Source organism: Physcomitrium patens, chromosome 18, assembly GCF_059467195.1.
Source record: "Physcomitrium patens ecotype Gransden chromosome 18, ASM5946719v1, whole genome shotgun sequence".
Taxonomy (NCBI): Eukaryota; Viridiplantae; Streptophyta; class Bryopsida; order Funariales; family Funariaceae; genus Physcomitrium; species Physcomitrium patens.
This window is the reverse complement of record NC_143427.1, coordinates 9,934,820-9,957,946: the sequence shown is the minus strand read 5'-3', so window position 1 is coordinate 9,957,946 and position 23,127 is coordinate 9,934,820. Positions and strand designations below refer to the sequence as shown.

Genomic DNA, 23,127 nt, shown 5'->3' with positions numbered 1-23,127 from the left:
ATTGTTAAGAAGTTTTATTATTACAATATGAAATATTTCTATAAATATAAAATTATAAGGGCTCATTTTAAAAATTATTGATTAATTATCTATTTTAAATATATGTATATTTTAATATTATATTTAATTTTAAGTTTTATAATCTTTTTTTATACATATTATAAATATAGTACATTAATATTCTAATATTTCTGAAAAAATAAATGTGTTAAACATATTAAAAGTATTTATATATATATATATATATATATATATATATATATATATATATATATATATATATATATATATATATATATATATATTGAAAAGTATTAAAGTTACTAATGGTTTATTATCTAAAAGAACAATAATAACTTAAGGGTTTTAAACATGTTGAAGAAATACAAAAAGTATTGTTATAAAATTTATTTCTATTTAAAATATACAAATTTTTTTATTCTTTAATAATTATATAGTATTCTTTTTTTACATTAAAACTATAATTAAAAAATATTTTATATATTAAACTATTTAAATATTTTTTATATTATAAAAAATTTATTTTTAAATTTTTAAAAATAAATATTTTAAATTTTTAAAAATAAATATTTTAAATTTTTAAAAATAAATATTTTTTATTTTTAAAACAAAAGCAGGTACTATCATAAATTTATATAATATTAATTCTTTTTAAAATTAATAATAATTTTTAAATTATTAAATTTTTGCGATTTTGTTTTAAATATACATAAATGTTACACTCTTTGTAAAAAGATCTTAAAAACTAATTATTTGATATTAAATTAAACATTTTCCAGTCTTTATAATAATTCTACTTATGACATATGTTGTAGGTTGAAATTTCGTGCATTATATTTATCAAAGGATTTTTTTGTTTTAACACATGTAATATGTTTTAAAATATTGTTTAATTTTATTACTAATGTTTATTTATTTAAAAAAATTACATGCAGTATTTTCAAAAAAAACATATTGCTTTAATTTTAAAAGAACTTACATATTTATTTATTAGCATTAATGCTACATAAACTTTAAATTTAAAATTTTAAATATATTTTACATAATTTATTTTTGTGTTATATATATATATATATATATATATATATATATATATATTATAAAATATTAATAGATTAATTTTTAGTTTTATAAAATATAATCATATAAATAATATTAAAAAGATTTGAGATGTAAATACTTTTCAATCTTATGTCACAAAGTATTTTAGAGGCTATTTAGTTTATAATATGATTTTGAAATAAATATTGAAATTCTAGTCATACATCAATGTTTACTGAAAAAAAAAATTATTATTGATATAAAAAATAATAAAAAATATTAATTTATATAATAAAAATAAATAAAAATAAATAGTCATTAATGTTTCTTTTAAGAAAACTTATTAATTATTATTTGAATTATTTAGTTTTTGAATATATCATTTGTAAATTTCTTATTTAAAATAATTTATTTCAAATATATCTTTTTTGCAATATACAATACAAGAATTCTATAGAAACAAATATATTAATTATTATTATTATTATTAAGTATATATGAAATCAATAAATAATAGCATATATATTATATCATGTTATATTATTAAATATATATGAAATTAATAAATAATAATAAAATGGTTTTTATCATTTAAAGTAAAAATTTGATAAGGATTAGCAAGAATAAGAGAATTATAGTTTGATATAATATAGAGCCATAGAATACAAATAGATTGGGGTATATCAAATTTTGACATTCAATTAATAAGTATGACAAGAATCATGATTAAAAATTTTATCTAGGTATTTTTGTGTGCAAGTGTGTATGCAAGTTGTGTCCACACAATACAAAACAAACAAACAAAAGTCTTTGTAACATTTTTTAAGTAAAATTACAAAAGCACAAGAGACATAAAAATAACTATTCAAAAGTGTATTTGATCATCTATTATTATTATTATTATTACTTGTTAAATTATGTATATTTTATGTTTCATATTGTATTAATATAAATTGTAATAAAATTTCTAAGTATTCATCACTAATATATTTCACATTTTGACTCAATTTTAAAATCTTTTTCTTGTTTTCTACAATAGAATTTTTTGCATATAAATTAATTATCATATTGTTGAACTTGACACAAATTTTATAAAACTTTCTTCAAGTAAATTCTCTTCACTTCAAGGAAACAAGTATTTTGATTTTCATAGTTTTAAGCAAAAATTCCAACATCAAGTAGATTCATACCAACGATCCATCTTAATTTTGCTCTCTATGTGTTAACTTTTCAACTTTTCACTTCAAAAAAAATTCAACATTTTATTTTACAAATTATACTCATCATGTTTTTGAGCCTGTATTACAGTACCCTGCAATATAATCTTACCTAACATATCACATAACAAAATATTCATCATCTGTATTTGCATTAGAAAATAAAACGCACATTTAACTAAATCATATTCTTTTGCATTTACCAAATAAACATGGTCTGAACAAGAAATATACTTTCCTTGTCTGTTTATTGGCTGGACATTTTCTTGTTTCCGTAATTACCCATCTTACAATACATGGTTGCTTTTTTTCTTAATACTATTGGATCTACAACCAAAATATATTCTCAACAATGAAGCTACTGATTATACATGAATAATATATTTATAATATATGTATGTATATATATATATATATATATTACTTATTTGTGTGTGTATATATATTATATATATTAATTTTAGTTTATTTTAGTTTATTTGTTTGGGTGTGCATTATAAACAGAAATGAGACCTGCATGAGCAAGCACCTCACATGCAGCCTTTCCTCCAGAACCAGCACAAAACACCAGAAAACTAACCAGATTATGACTTTCCGAACCTCCAGAGCTCATCTTTGAAGTGCTCTTCAACCTTCCCCTTCTCCAATGTTAGCTTTCGGTCTGTACAATGATCTAATTATATACACACACACACACACACACACACATCAGCTATGCATCGAAGTGTATATGATTGCTTGTGTGTGTGAGAGAGTGTGTGCAAAAGCAGATGTGCTGCAGTGATCATGTTTTGTGGAGCAAATCTCTGTGCTGGGGGGGGGGTGTTGTCAGCTTGATGGTGTTTTTATTCAGGTTTGTTACGGGGAATGCTGAATTGTTGAGTTGGCTGCCACCTCGCAACAGACTCTTTTCTGAGGAAAGAAGTGTCTCTCTCTCAATTCTCTCCCACACACTTTTATGAGATGGGCCAAACTGATTTGCAGAGACAAGGATTGTGAAGTTGCTCTCATACATGGAGGACAACGTTCTGCTCTTCTGGAATTGTGATCGAGACTTTCAGTGCTCTGGAATTGTTTGAGAAAGTGCGCTTCGGTCCAAGCTTGGTTTACATTTACAGAAGTAAAGAATTGGGTTGACTCAGGTTATCTCTTTCCAACGTACAATTTACTGAACCACCAAAGCCTGACAACTGAAAGGGTCCCCGAGGAAATCCGACAATCTTTCCAGTTAGCGTGTAGAAAGATACATATCGACAAAGCAACCAACGATTAATTCGAGAAGATAACATGAAGGGGCACTGGATCGTACAAAAACGCTGAATTGGATTTGCTTCACACTTTTTGGAATACCTTGAGCTGCAGTAACAAGCTTGAATGAATCACTCATTCGGTGCTCTTGGCTTTCAAAGATACTCACACCTTGCTACTGATGAGTGAAAGTTTCAGCACTGTGCCACCGACATTCCAGTCCAACTTTACTGTCAAATAGCAACTGCCAACGGTTCTACATTCCGAATTCGATTGATTGGGGTTGTGTGGCCACATGCCTGTCACAGAAATCTACAATAACGTGGACGTGTGCAGGCGACCTCCTTCATTGTCTGAGTGGGATAGTGTACCTTTCATTCTGCCTAGAAGATGTCTTGGTTGATGGGTAATGTGAAAATCTGGATGTCGACTAAGTTAGTACAGAAGGGTCCATTTTCATGGTTGAGCTACTTCTCCACTTGTCAATGGGTTTTCAAGGTGGTTCACGTCTCCGGATATGCTTGTTGTGCAGATCAACACCCAGGTTTTTTTCCGTTATTTGATAGGAACCTGAGAGATCCATGCCATTTCCAGTGCGAAAGAAATGAGATCTGAATTCACCGAGTATTGATCTTGATGGTGGAAAAACTGGGTGGCATTTATGCAGGCCAAAAGCAGTTTCAAGAACGGCAATCGAGGCAGAACCGATGAACGCTTTGTGCACCGACTGGTGAATAGACTAAAAATTTCCTCAAGTAACTTATCATCACTTTCAGAGATAATGGCGAAACCCATCCTACCGATTGCATCTGGAAATGTACACCGTTTTCAGGCCATTGTTCAGACACCGGCAGAGAAAAAGAAATTGAGAATGGTGATCGATGCTAAAATCAAAAACTGATTCGCTGGATTGTAAGCAAACATATTGACGCCGCCGATGTTTTTAATAGAATGTCAGAATTAGGATATAGCAAGCAACCAAGGCAAAGAACTTCCCGGGGATTGCACTGCTAATCACTCGCACTAGAGTCTTATAAAAAGACGCGATCCCGTGTACACGCTTCTCGGTCCGGCTGTCGATCTCCTTGACTGACAGGGTTTCGAGATTAACATCAACCCTAGTGACACCCACCTGTTTTGTGATACCTAAATGTGCTTACCATACACACGAGGTCCAGCACGCACACCTGCAAATTGACATGAGAACCGAGGTCGGACGCCTCGATTACCTAGCCTTTGTTCCTCCGCCTCGCTTCAAATTTTGGGGGAATGCAGAACCATTCAGTCATAAGCCACTTTCTTGCACATTTGCACCTAATTATGCAGTTCCTCGAGTAAGATTACACTTTCCCGCTTGGTGCACCGGGAAAAACAGACCGGTGAACAATTTCGAACTTGATACTCGCACCAAATGATCACGGGCGCAATCCCACACGAGCTTCATATAACATAAAATCAATCCAACATAACATCGAGCAAGCCAGTTCGCATTCAACAAACAATATGAAAACACACACAACACCGACCAATTACGTACCAACCCCCGACATTTTCAATTACAAACAAATAAATGAACAATTAAATAAACAAATACGATAATCTACAATGGGCAAGAAGAAAGATAACACAAACCCTCATAAACCCTAAAACATGGCTCTTAAACGCCTCGCTACTACTGCCGCACTCCCGCAACTGAATCACGACCAACTGATTCTCCACAACAACCTACTCCATCACCGCGTCTTTACACAAACTACTCCATCAACCTCATCTTTTACACAAACACCACATCAAATCATCTTTAAATCGACGCACACATGACACGTCAAACATCTCGGAAACTTATCGCGTGACGGCTTCTTAACGCAACGTCAACTCGAATTTTCTTTCTCATTCTCGTTTTAATGCCGAGGCTCACCCAAGCGCCGAGCCCACGACACAATTGCCATGGATTCGGAACGGAACAAAGCGGGGCAGCAGCGCCACTCCCACATCCCCGAAAATCCTCCGACATCGCTGGGAATAATGGCCTCCATCGCCCTTATTTAGGGTTTCCGTCCCCTTTTTAGGAGGTGAGAAGTCCACGCTCTCTGCAGTGGACACATGCCATTGCCATAAAATAAAAAGCGAAATGAAAATATTAGCGATTTCGATTGTAGAATGGATTATATTATTGTTTAAGTTTGCTTGGACAAATCATGCTTTGACACATTGAATATATTTATTTATTTTTGAGAATAATTTAATATACTTCTGTGAAAGTTGCTATTGGTTAATGTCGTGATATTACTTTCAAACTTATCGTAATGTGGAGAAATCCAATGGGTATTGCGTTTTACGCCTTTTTGAAAACAATATTTATATAAATATTAAATGATAATAATAATTAATATATTCTTAATCATTTTTTTCATATAGATATTTAAAAATCAAAAAAAATCAAATCAAATCAAATTGATTACTATAAGCAAATCACAGTTTCATTGTTTTGAATTTATTTTCTCTGACCTAAAGTCATTTACAACTCATTGTATAATAGAGAAATTATTATTATTATTATTAAAACTATATTTATTCTTAAAGTTGATCATTTAGCTACTTCTCCATGTAATGTACATGTGTGTGTGTATATATATATATATATATATATATTCATATATTTATATATGGCTTATCAATATTTTTAATTTCTTTGTACTCCTTTTAAATATTAAAATAAATATAATAATGATATATATAATTAATGCAAAGTAGTTTTATTTCTTTTGGAATATTATTTACTATTCAGTTTTTATAATAATTATAAACATACATATTTTTGTGTATCTATATAATAAGGAAGTTCATGTATACATAAATATTTACATCCACTTGAAGAAAGAAAACAAAAAAAATAAACAAAAACCAAAAATAAAATCTAATCTTCATGGACTTTCTAGGTTCAGAAATTATAAATTATTCAATGGCAAATACTCACAACTGACAATGCACAAGAAAAGATAAGCATTTAAATATATAATGTTATTATTACTTAAAAAGATGTGCCTGTGCTCTTTTTTCTACTGAACAAAGTTGGGATTTTGCAACCATGATTTCAATTGCAATTTTTGAAATATTACATAACGCCATGTGAATTGTTGTAATATAGTTTGATTTTCTAAGGGATTGATCAATGCATTTGTAATTTGCAACATGCAAAGAGAGATAGCACACCAAATGGATTCTGACAAAGTGCAGGAATAGAAAATGGAAGCGATGCTCGATCGATGTTCCAACTCGCCCTCCCTCGTTCCCGAAATCTAGCTCGGACTCCCTCCCACTTGAATCCGCGTGCGAAATCATCTAATTAAGCTCAGCGCTGGCATCATGAGCACCGATTCTTCAGCCGGAATATTCTACCCCTCTTTCTCCTCCCTTAAAGCCTCACGCTCGCTAACTCCACTTCGGCGATGTCTTTTACTTCCTCCCTACTACTCCTCCCTCACCCATTGCTCAATCTCGATCCCAGGAATCCATGGCTCCCTCTTGTGCATCTCCAGTTGCATCCCCACTTCTCTCCATCCAGGCCCTGCCATTGCCTCCTCTCTCTCCCATTTGTCTTACTCTTGTGTGTCTTCGAGCAAAGAAGGAGCTCTGTCCCAGCAAGCATATGCACCAACCGACCATGCTCTCACAGGGACTGAGGAAGTGAGGATTCTGCATTTATCTCGCTGTTTCATATTACGTTATTATTCTGCAGTCATTTGTATTGATAACGTGGTCTCTCTCTCCCCTCCCACTGACCTGATTTATTACATACATTTGTGACTTAGTAAGACAAACCTGGTCGTATCATATGTTTCCTGGATCACCATCGACAATGAGTGGCACCAGTGTGAAGATATGTGTTTTGATATCATCCACAGATTAGCAATAGCAATAGAGTAATGGAAAACAAAACGAGATTCTAAAATGCATGTGTGTTTCTTATCTAGCTCCAAGATAATTTGTGAAGATTTATTAAAATGCTTAATATTCTGCAATAATATGTAACAAAATATATTAGAATTTATAAAGGGCCTTGGAGGTAAAAGACCACGCATAAAACCAAACACCTTTATAACATAGATCAAAGCACGTTTTACCACAAAATAGATCACTTGAAAGATTAGGATATGAAAATGAGAATGAAAATCAATAAATTTAGTTTCTTAATAATTTGTTCAACATGCCTTTGGCATGACAGTAGCCATAATAGTTATAATCAAACAAAATATTTTAAATGTTTGATTTTAATAAGAACAATGTGAATAAAAGTTAAAAATTAATACAAGTAAGAAATACAGTGTTGAAAAGTTAATGTGATCATATACAGTTTGTTTAAATTCATGTCAAGTTCTAATTAACAGTCTGTTAAATGTACATGTATATAGAACAATGGATATGTTTTTCATGAAGATGCATAGAATTGTTTTACATTGAAGTGTATGTGAAGAACTGAGGTAAACCAAGTGCTCTTGTCTGTAGATAAGAGCATATCAGTAATATAAAATTATCTGATTTAAGATCTTTGTTCAAAATGTGTAAAACCTATGATTAAAGAGAACAAAGCTAATAACAACAACAACAATAATAATTGTACAATTTTTTTAAAAATGATGTATTTGACGTATTAAATTAAAAAAAGGACAAAGAAGGTATGATTCTTTTAAAAGAATACATCATATTATTGATAGTTTGACACTACACAATCCTATGGTGCTAAAAGTAAATGTAAGATTGTATTTTTATTGTTTACATATGTATTTTTTAAAAATTTTCATATAGGCTTTTTAAAAGTACCCATACGTGAAAAATCCCAATTATCCTGAATTTGGTGACGATGCCTTGTTCTTAAAAAAAAAAAAAAAAAAAAAAAAAAAAGAGAGAGAGAGAGAGAGAGAGAGAGAAAGAAAGAAAGAAAGAAAGAAAGAAAGACCAATGCCATTGTTCTAATACCTCATGAAATTCTAATACCACACACACCATGTTTCAATTAAATCATTAAAATTTTAATTATTGGTTTTGTCCTAATTTCATCACACCAGTCTTCTTTAAATATTTGATTTAATTAAGGTTTGAAGAGTCTGGAAGCATCACAGAGTCTGAGTATTTGTTAATATCCGTGAATTTTCAGTTTTGCAATTTTTATATATATATATATATATATATATACATACTTGTCCGGATTCATTGAGAAGGATTAAATCCAACCACGTATCAGATAAATTAGAAAAAAAACATTGAAAATGAAGAACAAAAAAATAAAGAAAGAACAAGAATAAATAATCATGATAAATAAAATAAGATCCTAATTCATTCTGTCCCAGTTGACAAGCTTTCTCGTACAACTTTTTGAATAATATTACTTTTATCAAGTTGGCACAATTGTCATTGTTATTATTCTTTGTTTGGAATATCCTTGAATATCTGTTGAGGGATTCAAGGACGTGGCCCCTCTCACAGGAAAATAGGAGGAAATATACATATTTTAAATAAAAATAAAAATAAAAAACTTGGTAGTTAACAAAAATATAAGTATTTAAGATTCAGACTAGTTTTTTAAGAAAAAAATGTAGTATAAACAAATATGTCAGTATAAGTTTTCATTTTAATGAGGAAAAATTTAACTGTTTTGTTTTTACAAAACAGCTGTGTTTACTGTAGTTCAAAAAACATATCAAAAGTATTATACATCAAATACAACTGTGAACAAATAGCTTACAAAAGCACCAAGTTCACTGAATGCTGGATCACCACGTGGAGAAAAGTGACTGACCAATTCCATGAGTTAGAGATTTAATACATATATCAATAAGAATGACCTGGCTCTTATGGCTTGGAATGGTCTACGCCTTCAAATAGATCTCAAATGTCATGAAACTCTACATGAATTTGGAATAATAACAATCATAACATAATAATAATAATAATAAAAAACACTTTCTCCTTTTGCTGACTTGAGAGCAGAGGGGCATTAGAGCCCTCCCCCCCAAATCCCTGCTCCTCCCAATGAAGAATCCATTAAAATCCTCAATTCTGCATCTGCCCATCAGTGGTCATTGTATTCATAAAAAACAATACATACTTGGTATTGATGAATGATATGAGCAACCCCCCTTGATATGTAATATAGGTGGCCAAATTGCTTTGTTTTACAAGCTTTTTGAATATTGACCACCCAATTGTGGCTCTCAAAAAGGATACCTGTTTGTCAATTTCACTTGTAGTTCAATATGGGGTGGTGTTTTGAAAAAATAAATAAATCAAGTTTGATGACTGGGAATGGAAAGCATTTGTTGAACAGAACTTCATTTTGGGAATTTCACATGCACTAAAATTGACCATTGTTATATTAATAAGAATGTTTTATTTTTATTTTTATTTTTATTTTTTCAAATTATTTTGAAGTATTCACAATACCTCGTTTTTCCTTCTAGGATGGGAGGGTGTTCAACAAAGTTGTGATATTTGAAGTCAAATGTAAAAGACTTTTTTTTTTTTTTTTTTTTTTTCCCTGTAATCAAAGCAATTGTGGAATCAACTTTCTTGGTGCTGGTGATAGGGGCATGCTGCGATCATAGGATACGAAGCGGTAATAGGAGCTGGAACAGTTTTGGGCCCTCTTCACTCCCCTTCGCCAACTCCATCGAGGGAGAGGAGGAGATTCGGGAGCAAGAGAAAAAGGGGGCAACCGTGGAATGAATAGTTTCACAAAAATCCATGTTCTATAAAACAAAATAAATAATAAGTAACTAAATAAATAAATAAAGTGGTTCTGGGTGGATATTTTTGGGAGTATGCAGACGACGTGGCAGATACTTTAGCAAAGAAGGCGGGTTTACTTTGGTCCAGCTGGAATCTTAAAATAGATGACCTGGAATCCCTCCCCCTCCTGAAAGTGTGAAAGGAGCCCCAAAAAAAGATAAGGCGGCCCGTGGTGGCAAAAGGAATGGCTCGCTTATTATTATTATTATTCCCTTCCTTCACAATAAGACACAGTTGTGTTCGTCCAGCCATGGTTTTTTTTTTTTTTTTTTTTTTTTTTTTGCCAATGATGAATGGATTCTTAAGGTGGTGACACAACCACGGAGTATGGAGGACTCTGCATTCCCCTATGTGCTCTGCCCCCATGATTGGGAGCACTTTTTACTATAAAAGTCGGGAGAAAAACAGTTTTTAAAACAGAAAATATGACACAAAAGTGTGGAAGATACAATAAAAATATAATCATAATAATAATAATAGCTGAAAACTAGAGGAATGCACTTGTTATTGAATTCTGTAAAATAATATCAATATGTTTATTTGGGGGGGGGGGTAGCGTAAAACACAAGATTCCCTAGCAGTTGAATTGGAAGTGGGTTTGCTTTTCAGAGGAAAAAGATTTTTTGAGGCATGCAAGAAAAAGGGGGAAAAAAAGCATAACGTGACTTAGAAGAGATCATGTCAAAGGAGATGTGGGGGAGGGGAGGGGGGGAGAGAGAGTTAAGGGAGGAGGCATGAAGTGCACCCCTGCTTGCTCTCTCTCTCTCTTTGCTCACAATACCAAATCCAAAGGAGAAGAGAGTTTCTCTCGCCACATGATAATGGATGCACAGAAAAGGGGAGGGTGGCTGAAGGGTGTCTGTCAACGAGCCACCATTATTAAGGAGGAACTTGGGGGAAAGGGGGGGGGAGGCAGGGCCATGGCTGGGCTGGGCTGGGCTGGCTCCCTCCCTTTGGTCGAGGTTGTCATGAGTTGCTGTGGAAGGGAAGCAAACAAAGGGAAGGAAAGGAAGGGAAGGGGGAAGAGAGAGGACAGCCATCCATTAATTCAATGGTGGAGTACAATGGACCCGGATTCCTCTCTTGCCACAAAAGCAAAAAAATATAAATAAAAAAAGAAAAACAGGACACCCTGGCCCATTTGCTGCTATTGAAGGAAAGTGACAAATGGGGCCAATCAGTGGCACGATATGAAAATAGACTCAATGCACTGACTCTCTAACTGACTCACTGACCAGACTTGAGAGGAAGGGGAACGGGGAAGGGAAGGGGCACGGGAAGGGAATCCTCTTCTCCCCTCCCCTCCACCAACCCTGTCTCGGTTCCCCGAGCTCCCTTGCGTTCCCTGTGCTTCCCCAGTGGAGTTCCCAGACGGTTCAGCTGAGTTCCCCTTTCCCGCGACAGTTGGTTCCCTCCGACACCGGAGTGGCACTAATGAATCGTATACCGATCCCCATTGGCGAATCGAGGGAACTCGGCTTGTTCCCCTTGTTCCCTGCACATTCCTTCCCCCCCTCCTCTCGTCCCCTGGATTCCTCGAGGGAGGTGACCGGGTGGGGGCGGTAAGGAAGGGAATATGCGACTGGGTGCAGGCGGTGGTCGTCGCTCTCTCTGTGCAGGCGATGATGCAGGCCTCGTTGCACTTTTAGGGAAACCCCTCTCCTCTAACCCTTTATTTATTTATTCATAATTATTTTTTGGTTTTTCTGGGGTTGTTCTCCCCTGTTATTCTTATTCTTTTGTAAACTTTTGCTGCAGAGGAAGGAGAAGAAGAGGGCTGTCTAACAGGACACGGTCGCCCCCCTCCCCCTCTCTCACTCTCATTTTCTCAAGCTTCCTTTGGATTTCATCTCGTCATCTGCACCGAGCTTCCCTAGGTTGTTGAATCAATGGTTATGCGACGGAGCGGGTTGTAGAATTGCACTGCAGTAGAAGCGACGCGACGCGACGCGAAGAATCAAGGCATTCTGCGCTTGCTTGTGTTGCAGAGATGTTTTGTATCTTGGAATTGAATTGTTGGAGCGTGGTGTACTTCAGATCCTGTTACACGCTGGAGCGTTTTGTTTAGTTTAGTTTAGTGTTCATTTGGTTTTTTTATTTATCAAGGATCTAGCGCATCCAATCGCGAACCGTATATATTTCGCGGCCATGAGCTGCCGAGCAGCTTGGACTTGGGCTCTTCTGTTGTAGCTTGCTCGTGGTAACTGGCTTCTCCGCGAGAGCGTTAGGCGGAAGAGAATGTTTCGTGTAGCATTGAACTTGTAGAATGCCGCATTACGTGAAGGCGGTCCTGTCATTCGCAGTGGTGTGTGTGTTGAAATCCGCAGTGAAAGGTCAGTTAGGAGGCGGATTCTGGTGAATTTTGCGACGTTGTGGTTCATCGCATGTACCTTGGGAGTGATCATCGTCTTATTCATCTTGAAAGACTCATAGTTTACAGTCGACGATGCGTGCAGTCACCTCATCATCCGGACTGTAACGACGCTTTCCTAGTTCTGAGGTACAGGAGATTTCCTTTCAAATTGAAGCAAACGCTACCGAAGCCTGAGGGTCTGGTTTAGTGCGGGATGCGTGCTGTGTTGATCTGGTAGTGCTAGATCGCTGTCGGCGAACTTTTGAAGCGCACTCAACGTTCAAGCCTGCTGAAGTGCTTGCAGTTCTGGTTTTCGTGCAGTTTGTTACCTTCCGGGAAAGTGTGTTACCTGGCGCTTGGAGGACGAGGAACATCACATCGATCTCAGTGCAGGTACCCAGGACACAGCAGGGAAGGTTCCAATTCCAGAAACATGAGAATTGCGGAGATTATTGGTGTCACCACGAGGTGACTGATTGTGAACCATGACCTGCCCTCAGTTCGGACTTCGCAAATCGGAGTGCACCAGGATTTACTCCCCGTCGCTCAAGTTTTTGGATCGGGTACCGTTGTTTGACAGGATCATCACAGCTTGGGGCAGTCGTTGTGTTTACAATGAAGCCTTGGGAGAACGACACGCCTCATTCTTCTCTGTTCACCACAGCAATCTTTCGACGAACAAGAGTTCTGGCCCATGTTCTAAATATATGCATACGCGGAACTTAGAGCGAAATGTAAATTGGCTGTGAAACGGGCAGCTTATCCACTAAGAAAATTGCGTGTGTTAAAAGATAACTGCGAGTGAGCGACCTTCGGTAATCCGACAGGGTGCAATTTTTTTTATATTGATTATGTCAGGAAGCACAAAGATGTCGCGGGTGTCGAGTCGGCGGTCTAGCACAGCGGCGTACTTCTACACGGAGCACAAGTACCGGCTAATGAAAACTCTCGGCATTGGCGCCTTCAGCAAAGTGAAGCTGGCCGTGCACATGCCCACGGGCCAGAAGGTGGCCATCAAAATTATGAATCGCCACAAGATGCGGGATATGGAGGAGAAGGGTGGGTTACTTCTTCCCCACACTGTTTGCAAGTTTTTTGGTTTTTTGTTGAACATGTGGTATTTTTCTTTGTACTCTTGCAATCGAATGGTTCCAAAGATGGCGTGGCTGGTGCAGTGAGGCGGGAGTTGATGGTGATGAAGCTGGTTGCTCACCCGCATGTGGTGCGATTGTACGAGGTTATCGAAACTCCCACCGAAATCTGCATGGTTATGGAGTACGTAGAGTCCGGCGACTTGTTCGATTACATCGTCCTTAATGGCCGCCTCTCAGAAGATGAATCCCGCCACTTTTTCCAGCAGGTTGGCATTCATTGTTACCTTCCAAGCTGAGTTTATTTATATTATTTTTATTTTACAATCTCAATCCTCGATTCGAACCCTTCAAGTGTATCGGAGAGACCTGACTATTCTACTAACTGCTCAACCAATTGAATGTCTGCGTCAGATTATTGCAGGAGTGGACTACTGCCATACAAACCGTGTCGTGCACCGTGACCTAAAACCTGAGAACCTCTTACTGGACCAAGAACGCAGCTCGATTAAGATTGCCGACTTCGGACTTAGCAATATTATGCGCGATGGGCAGTTTCTCAAGTCGAGCTGCGGAAGTCCTAATTATGCCGCTCCTGAGGTAAATCTGCAAGTAGTGCCCTTCCTTTGTACTCGGAAGCCAAATGCATCGTCACTAGAGTGACCCCACTCTTTGTATACTCTGCTTGCGAAAATCTAGCTGATGGATGGGGTGATTGTGAGCCGTGGGTAGGTTATCCAGCGACATTGGTACGCCGGGCCCGAGGTTGACGTTTGGAGTTGTGGGGTTATCCTGTACGCTATGCTTTGCGGTGTCTTGCCCTTTGACGACGAAAACATCTCCAGTCTCTACCGTAAAATCATTGTAAGTCTCTGGTTTCCTCTGTTGGAAAGGTGAAATGTCGAAGATAAGGCTTGAATTTTCAGATCTAGTGCGCTTTCGTCATAATTTTGGAATTGGTTCTCAATTCTCATTAAGAAGGTGCATGTTGTCTTGGTAGGACTGTATGTACATGTTGCCCAGCCATTTGTCCGTGGAGGCACGGGATCTGATCACAAGCATGCTCAAGGCTGATCCGTTGCAACGGATCACAATCGCCGAGATTCGTCGACATCCCTTCTTCCAACTCAAGCTTCCCAGTTATATTGCTCTACCTCCCGCCGAAACTGCTCATCAAGTGAAGAGGGTACTTGTGCCTCCTTCTTAGAAAAAATCCTAGTGAAATGGAATATGCTTTCAAACTTATTTGAGGGCAGGATTGTGTTAAGCAACTTACTGATTATTGCTCAAACCTTTCCTCAACAATCTTGCAATCTTAATTTGCTTGGGGTGGGTGAGGATGCCAGATCGACGAGGCGCTGATTCTGAGAGTGGAGAAAATGGGATTCAATCGCGAGGCTCTTGTTCATTCCTTGATATGGGAGGAGCAAACCAAGGTAGACTTAAATTCCATTCTCTCCGCAGCGACGACGGTGTCTCGTGTATAATATTACTTTTCTCCTTTGTGAGTTCTGGATTTGGGTGAAATGACATAATCTTGTAAGTAAATTGGTTTTGGTATATTTACGTTGATTTTTTTTTTTGAGGTGGCAGGCTACGGTGGCATATTTCCTGCTTTTGGACAGTCAGGAGAAGCAAGGACCTAATGAATACCTCGAAGGGCAATTCAATGACCTGGTGGGTTCACCCCTGCATGTCCATGTTTCTGGTCTAAAGATTCCTTATAGGTCATTTTGAAGCTCTTAATCTTAGTAATCAACGACGTGTCTTATTTCTTCTAATGTGACTTGCAGGAAGTGTCCACCCCAGCGATCGACACTGGTGATCGAAACCAGAACCACGGCAATGGCGGCTACCGTCAGTCAGGTAGAAAGCAATCGGAGAGCGTAAACATACCCAGGGTTCACAATGCGGATCACCATGGCTACCGCCCTGAGTCTTCATATTCCAACCAAATGTCCGAAAGTGTGGAGCAGTCTCGAGGAACCAGTACTCCAAGGAGTGTGCCCATGTCACCGATGTCACCCTTCGAATTCTCTCCCGTGCTTGAATCCACGCACATGAAGGCCATGGTACAGAAGCACGGCCCCATGCCCGTCCCCATCATCAGGGTCATGCCTCAGGGCAATTGGGTCCTAGGCTTCACGGTGAGTATCATTTCAGTATCATATTTCTGCTTTTCGAAGGCTGCCCCTGTTTTGGTATAAGTTGAGATATGGTTCTTATATCTCGAGGCGGTGTGAGCAGATCGATTTCCCTCCACACTTGCTCATGCGGGAGGTCTTGAAGATTCTGCAGCATTTGGAAGTGAGCTGGAAAATTGTGGGCGCATACTATGTCAAATGTGTTTGGGCCCCTCCGCTCCCCAATCTGGGTTTTGGTTCTCTTCCTGGTGAGATTGGTCTGTACGACAACCTCGCGTGTACGGCTGCTGCTCTTCGATCTCCGATCAAGTTTGAAGCTCAGGTAAAATTCACCAAGCAACCCCAGATTCTCTTAGTTCTGTTTCTCAGACGTGTTTAATTCTTTATCTTTATGAATATCTCCTGATACCGGCTTTCTCTGACATAGCGTTCACGAGTACCATTCATGCAAACTAAGTAGGTTTCTGAAATGGTTTGGGGTGGACATTGAATGGCCGCAGCTGTTCAAAGTGCCGGAAGGAATGCTGCTAGACTTCCACTACATGGAAGGGCCGTCGTTTGTGTTCCTCGATCTTTGTGCGTCGTTTCTAGCAGCCATATGGACCTCCTGAGTTCGTTTGATTCCAATCCCAGTTCTGCAGTGTTGACCTATAAAGCCACAATTGAAGAAAAAGAGCATTGTCTCTTCTTAAAAAATCCAGCTATGAGAGTACCTTTCAGGTAAATTCCATCAAACCAGAAATTCAAGTGGTATATCCTTCAATTTCTTGCTTGCCTTTTCATCGCTTTTATGATGTTTAGAAGGATTTCCTGGTTTACTGAGGAGTTTTGTGCTTATGATTTGTGCAGGAGCCATGAGCTGCACCAACAGCATGTTTTCTGCATAGTGTTGCTATGTATTTATCTAATCAAAGCAGTATGTCTGTCAGGCAGATAAGACTGACCACAACCATTACTGCTCCAAGGGTACTGGTCTGTTTAGTTCTGCATGTCCCCATGAGTTGTAAAAACCTGGTGAGGTTACATCTCATTTGTTTGCTACCATTATTTTATGATGTTTGATGCCACACAGTCTCCAGCAGCTTTCATTTTATGATGAAACAGGAAGTTGCCCATAGTCTGGTTTGCAGAGCATGGCGCTGTAAAAATTACAGCACATATACACTAACAAATGTGCCTGCCCTTGATAGGTAATCCTTATGTCCTTGGTTGGTTGATTTCAATGAACTTGTTTGTATTTTTTAATTTCTGGATCATTACATTCCAAGTAATAAGAATCTAAAACACTTCAAGGATCATATCTTAAATAAGTTGGCCAGCTTCCTAGATAACCATATCCACAAACATGCATGACAATGTGAAAGGTTGTGGATGTAATATTTGTATGTGCATGGATACATATATGTATTTCTATATACATACATTTCTGGATTGAATAGGCATGTTGCTATTAGAGTAGTCGATGAGTGTATTTGAATCTTCACCAAACCTCATGAAAGAGATCAAGATGGAAGTTTATTGTTTGAGCTGGTGTATATGTCCAAAAAAGCTTTTGTGGTTGATTCAAATCAAGTGAAATGGTGCCCACTAGTAATTCAATACAGTTTAATTTCTTGGTTGCTTATGTTGTTAAATGTGGTTGTTTTAATATATCTATATCTATATATATATATATATATTTATACTCTTTTGATCATTTATTTTGTTCAATAATTATTTGAGTAGTAGCCTGGTAATTCTCAATCTTTGAATTTAAATTTTGTGCTCTAGAGTTTGTGTTTGTTGGCATTAACCAATAACAGTGAGGTTGTGAAAATGTAGAAGTTGGTGGAAGTTCTTTTGCAACCTTACTCTTTATAATTTTGACTAGCTTATAGTGCATATCAAATCCAGTGAAAAATGGACATTATAATTTTGAAATAAAGAAAAAATTAATTACAAAGTTCCATATGGCTATCTTTGAGGATCACAACTTCTATTGATGGGAGGAGAGAGTTGAATTTCTTGTTTCATCTTTCATTATGTTTTATGGAGGTGACATATTTGAAAGATGTAGGTGTAGTCTACTTGATTGGACAGAGTGGAGGATGATCAGTAATATTATTTAATAAAATATATATTGTATCAATTTTTTTTACTATACATAGATATTAATTTCTTTATTTTTTATTATTTGATTCATTACTTAAGATAAATATTGAATGAAAAATATTGATTCTCATTAGGTAATTAATATGATTGCATATTTTAAATTCTTATAATAATTACCTAATACTCATGTGCTTTGAAGTTTTTAAGATTAATTTCATGAGTTTAAAGAATAAAAAAAATAAAATAAAATTGTAAGTAGTTTTTAAAGAAATCTTGTAGTACTTTGAATTGTGAGTAAAAAGATAATTTATGCATAATAAGTATGATATAAAAATATAAATATTTATAGGATTTTAAGTCTAATGTTTAATGTTGTTTTTAGGAAAAATATCATATGTACCCCTAAAATATGTAGAAATATCAAGAATATCCATGTATTTTTGATAATAGCAAATCTACTTCTTAGTTTTGTGATAATTACAAATCCAAAATATCCATGTCTTTTTGATAATAGCAAATCTATCCCTAAGTTTTGTCATGATTACAAATCTATTTTTGGATGTGATAAGCTATTACCATCTTTATTTTTAGCTACATTTGAGGTCCAACTGTATATCATGTAGATTTTGGTACAAGACTTTTTTGCATATTTTGAGCCTTACATAAAATATAATCAACAATAGAGTAAGTAATTTTTAAATTTATTTATGGAATATCAGCATTAGCTTTGTCAAAGGGTGGTTTTTCAAGTTTCTTGTCTTCTCTTGCTTCTAAAGTATGTCATAGTATTTGTGTATTGAATGCTATGTGAAAAAATTGAGCTTTGAAAAGATTTTGCTTGCTAATGATGCAATGAATGCATTGAGTCAATGTACAATGCAAGGTGATTTGAAGGTGTGTTTCTTATGCTCTTCTTCTAAATCTTCTTATGTTGTGCTCTTAAATAGTCCTCACAATTTAAGCTTATGAAACCTAATTTTGCAAACATGCATTTCAATGAAATACTTGCATTGAGAGTAGCAAAAAAAGCTCAAACTTGCCCACAAATTAGAACGACATGCTTGTAAGTCCAAGCTATTGCTCATAGATAGACTTGTCCTACTATTCATTAATGATGATGATGTGCTCGCCATTATACGCAAACAATTCCTTATACAATAATATTGACACAATCAAGGACCTAAAGAGCCCTCGAGCTTACTGTATGCCAAAATGTCCATGATAGAAGTATGTTTTGGCTTGCACAAAACATACAAAATCAAATTTAATTGCTCCATAGACTCTATGTAATCACCAAGTTGAACTAAAATTATAGCCTAGAAAATTTTAACTTTGAAAAAGATTACGATTTAGATTCACTCGCTCAACTTTGAATCTATAAATGAAAGTCTCTTTGGAATTGATAGGACATTGTGACACATAAGATATGTTGTTGAAGATTGATAACATTGTTTGTAGTATCCAAGACACAAGAACTCTCAATTTAATGATATAATACATCATTTTTATTTTTATTTTTATTACATTTCATGTAATGCCTCAAATGTGAAGAAAAGTGTTGCGTTAAAATTTGTGTGGCATGTGGTTGGACCTCAAATGTAGCTAAAACAAAAAGATGGTTATGGCTAATTATGTTCAAGGGTAGATTTGCAATTATCACATAAATGAAGGATAGATTTACTATTATTAAGTTTATAGGAATATTTTTGATATTTTTGCATATTTTAAGTATATGTATGATAATTTTTCTTGTTTTTATATAAAAAATTATTTATTCAATAAAACAATTTAGATACAAGACAATTGAATAAAGAAACCTTCTCATTGGCCATAAAGAAGGGAATGATGGAAACACATGGAATGTACAAACATAAGAAATTTTTGTATCCAATGGAACAAGTTCCTATTAATTTAATATAATATAAGTTTTATAAAATAAAAACTATATTGACTTTGATAAATAAATTTTAAAAATTATTATGTTTGATTTTTTAATATATATTAAAAAAACTATAAAATAAAGAATGACGTATACATATTCATTCAAGTAAAATAATATAGATATTCATATATATATATATATATATATATGCAATGCATAGTTTTACTTAATTTAAACTTGAACCATGATACATAAAAATATCATATATATATATATATATATATATATATACATATTAATATAATACTATTTTTTATATTTATACAAATAAAATCATAAAAATAAAAAATATACTTTTTTATTATTCTTATATAAGTATTATTTTACTCAAGAACTTTATAACATTATATACTTTACAAAAACATACTTATTAATATAAGTAATAAATTAAATTTAGTAAATAAAAAAATCATGTTTTATTTTAAATATGTTATAAATTACTATATTTTTAAAAAAGAAATCATTATGCTTTTATCATATAATTTATTTATTTTAATTTATCATGATACATTCTTGTTTAAATATATATTTCTACTAATATGTATATTCACATCATTAACATTTTTTAAAGTTTTTATATTAGCAATGTTGTAAATATGTATTTTATAAATTTCAACACATTAATACTCATCATATTATGTGCCTATTATTCTTTTACTTGGTGGTTGTATCTTTTGTTTTTAAGCTTGCATTTTCAACATATAAATGCAATACTCTACTTTAGTTTTATACATTTTAATTTCTTCTCATAAAAATTCATAATATAATAAATATAGATAAAAAATAATATTATTTTTATTATATGTATATGTATGTATGTATATTAGGTGTTGCTAATGTCACCATATTTTTTTCTATTATTATCACAATTTTTCATCCACCAAAATTTATTATTAATAAAATTTTAAAAATGCTTTATATTAAGATTAAAATTATTTTCTAAATATTGATATATCTTTATATATATTATCAATATTAAAGAAATTAAATTAAAAAAATTAAAAAATTAAAAACATATGTCAAGTAGATGATAAGTTGTGATAGCATTAGCAAAAGCTAAAGTGGCATGTAGTGGATGGCAAATTGTGGTGATAATAGAAAAACTTGTGGTGGCATTAGCAACATCCTATATTTTTTAATAAATAAAAAAAATATTTGTAAGATATTTTTTACTTGCTTCATTTAACAAATTTTAATAGTAAATTAAAATAGGCTTCCAAAAATTAGAACTTCTAGATTAGAACTTCTTTCTATTGCATTATTATCATCCAAATGTTTTAAAGTTCATGTTCAACAACTTATGAGCATTAAGGTCAGACAGTTCATTTGCATACAAACATTTATCTTCAAAACTATTTTAAAAAATAAATATTATTATTAATTAAATTCTAAAGAAATTTAGCAGCTAATAAGATCTTGCAAAATTTGGAGCATGATTTATCTTGCTTGCATACTATGAGACCCACAACAAAAATGACTAAAAAATTATTTTTAAATATAAAACTGTTTGGTACCATTAAATTAGGAGTTTTGGTGTCTATTAGCCAATGATTTCTAGTGGTGATTGGTATACATTTATGGTACCAGTATTTTTCATTTTTATCATTCTATAGTTCAATGTCCATGTCAACTTTTCTAGTTAAATTACATGAAATTACAAATTTTATTTTTTTGGAAACAGATGCAATGTCTACAGATACTTTGTATTTCTGTGGTTGCATGCTACTTGGTTAAAATTTTAAAACTTTAACATAATTATAATCCAACTCCAAAAATATTTATATATAGTTTTCTTTTCGTGCATGAAAAATTAAACCACCACGCAAAGCCTAATTATTGCTTTTACTTAAATTTAAGCTAGACTCAACATAAATTTTTGAATCAATTGCCAAAACACTATAATCTTTAAAAAGCGTAATATAAATGTAGATTAATAAATAAAGAAAAGAATACAAATAACAATAATAATAAAACAACATGATGTACATTTGTCTATGTAAGACATGCTATACTTTATAAAATTATTCTTGAATGCTTTCAACTGTTCAAAACTCTCTTCTATATTTGCTGAAATATTTAATTATTTTTATTACACTACCATTTTGCAAGTGAATTGGATCCTATTTATTTCACTGTGCAATATTATTGAACATTCTCTCTCTTTCTTTTTTCTTTTTTTTTTTTTTTTTTTGTAGTGCCTCTTTAGTTTCAAATCAAAACATCTTTCTAATGCCTTTACATTCCAATGATATATGCAAAATCTATTAGTGTGCTTGTGATGTAAGCAAATGTTAGGCCCACTTAATTTAAATTCCATCATTTTTCAAAATATCATAAAGCAATCGTTTGACTCACTTTTGTGAGATCCAAAGATGTAATTTCATTTTCATTTTTTAAATTTCAGCATATTGAGCCTTGCTCACTTTTATATAGATATTATCAATATTATATAACTAAGCTTTATTGTTGTTGACTTTACCCTAAGATGCCTTTGAAGACATTCTTTGCAATCACCATTAAATTACATCAAAATAATCTAGCAAGATTCCTATCTCAGTGCATCATTATCTCTTTTATACATTGTTCCAAGTTTAATCAATTCATTTTTAAAATATACTATTTTTTAATGATATATAGTATTTTTAATACCCACTATTCTCTATTCACAATCTTAGTTTTTTAGCCATTCAAATAAATATGCTTTATAATATTGTAATAGACTTTTGAACAAAGTTTAAAATGAAATAAGATAATTTTTAAAAAATAAATAATATATATAATAATAATAATAATAATAATAATAGATTTAGCCAATATATGGTGATATTATATGTAAATTGAGACATATTATTTTATAGAGACACGAGTAGTTATACCTATTGGCTTATATTGAGTGTGTTTTTGGTTTGAATAAATTTTGCCTAATGAATATACAAAAAATACACAAACATAAAAATTTCATAACATTTCATAAACTTCAAGTTTATCAAAAGCTATTTGGATTTTAAGAAACTCAAATAACATGTCCATGTTTGCGTGTTAATGCAAACTAAAAAAAGATAAATAACAAATATAACTTTAAATAAAGCCAACATGAAGTTGCAATGAAGATCATTTTGGATAATTTTTTTCATATCAAGTGGTCAATTTATAATCGGATGTTAAAAAAGTAATATACATAAAAACACAACAT

At 33.7% G+C, this 23,127-nt stretch overlaps 1 protein-coding gene and 2 long non-coding RNA genes across 5 annotated transcripts; 2 read left to right on the top strand and 1 right to left on the bottom strand.

Annotated features, from left to right (window-relative positions):
- Positions 1-4,473: 4,473 nt before the first annotated feature.
- Positions 4,474-7,862, top strand: LOC149987457 (uncharacterized). The gene is made up of 2 exons (XR_016498314.1): positions 4,474-5,599; positions 6,467-7,862. It is a non-coding gene; the product is annotated as an uncharacterized LOC149987457 (long non-coding RNA).
- Positions 5,057-6,468, bottom strand: LOC149987458 (uncharacterized). Of its 2 annotated transcripts, none has more exons than XR_016498312.1 (2): positions 5,779-6,468; positions 5,057-5,617 (listed from the first exon to the last, which is right to left on the bottom strand). It is a non-coding gene; the product is annotated as an uncharacterized LOC149987458 (long non-coding RNA). The 2 variants fall into 2 exon arrangements; XR_016498313.1 differs by having other exon boundaries at positions 5,818-6,468.
- Positions 7,863-12,069: 4,207 nt separating the features above from the next.
- On the top strand, positions 12,070-17,197 carry LOC112295613 (SNF1-related protein kinase catalytic subunit alpha KIN10). Of its 2 annotated transcripts, XM_090244233.1 has the most exons (12): positions 12,070-12,813; positions 12,988-13,725; positions 13,842-14,026; positions 14,172-14,357; positions 14,490-14,621; positions 14,758-14,943; positions 15,104-15,193; positions 15,351-15,434; positions 15,551-15,904; positions 16,005-16,223; positions 16,402-16,621; positions 16,751-17,197. In XM_090244233.1, the coding sequence occupies exons 2-11, from the start codon at positions 13,518-13,520 to the stop codon at positions 16,510-16,512; spliced, it is 1,755 nt and encodes a 584-aa protein (XP_090100359.1). In that variant the 5' UTR covers positions 12,070-12,813; positions 12,988-13,517; the 3' UTR covers positions 16,513-16,621; positions 16,751-17,197. The 2 variants fall into 2 exon arrangements, with proteins under 2 accessions (XP_090100359.1, XP_024403191.1); XM_024547423.3 differs by having other exon boundaries at positions 12,082-13,725.
- The last annotated feature ends 5,930 nt before the right edge of the window (positions 17,198-23,127 follow it).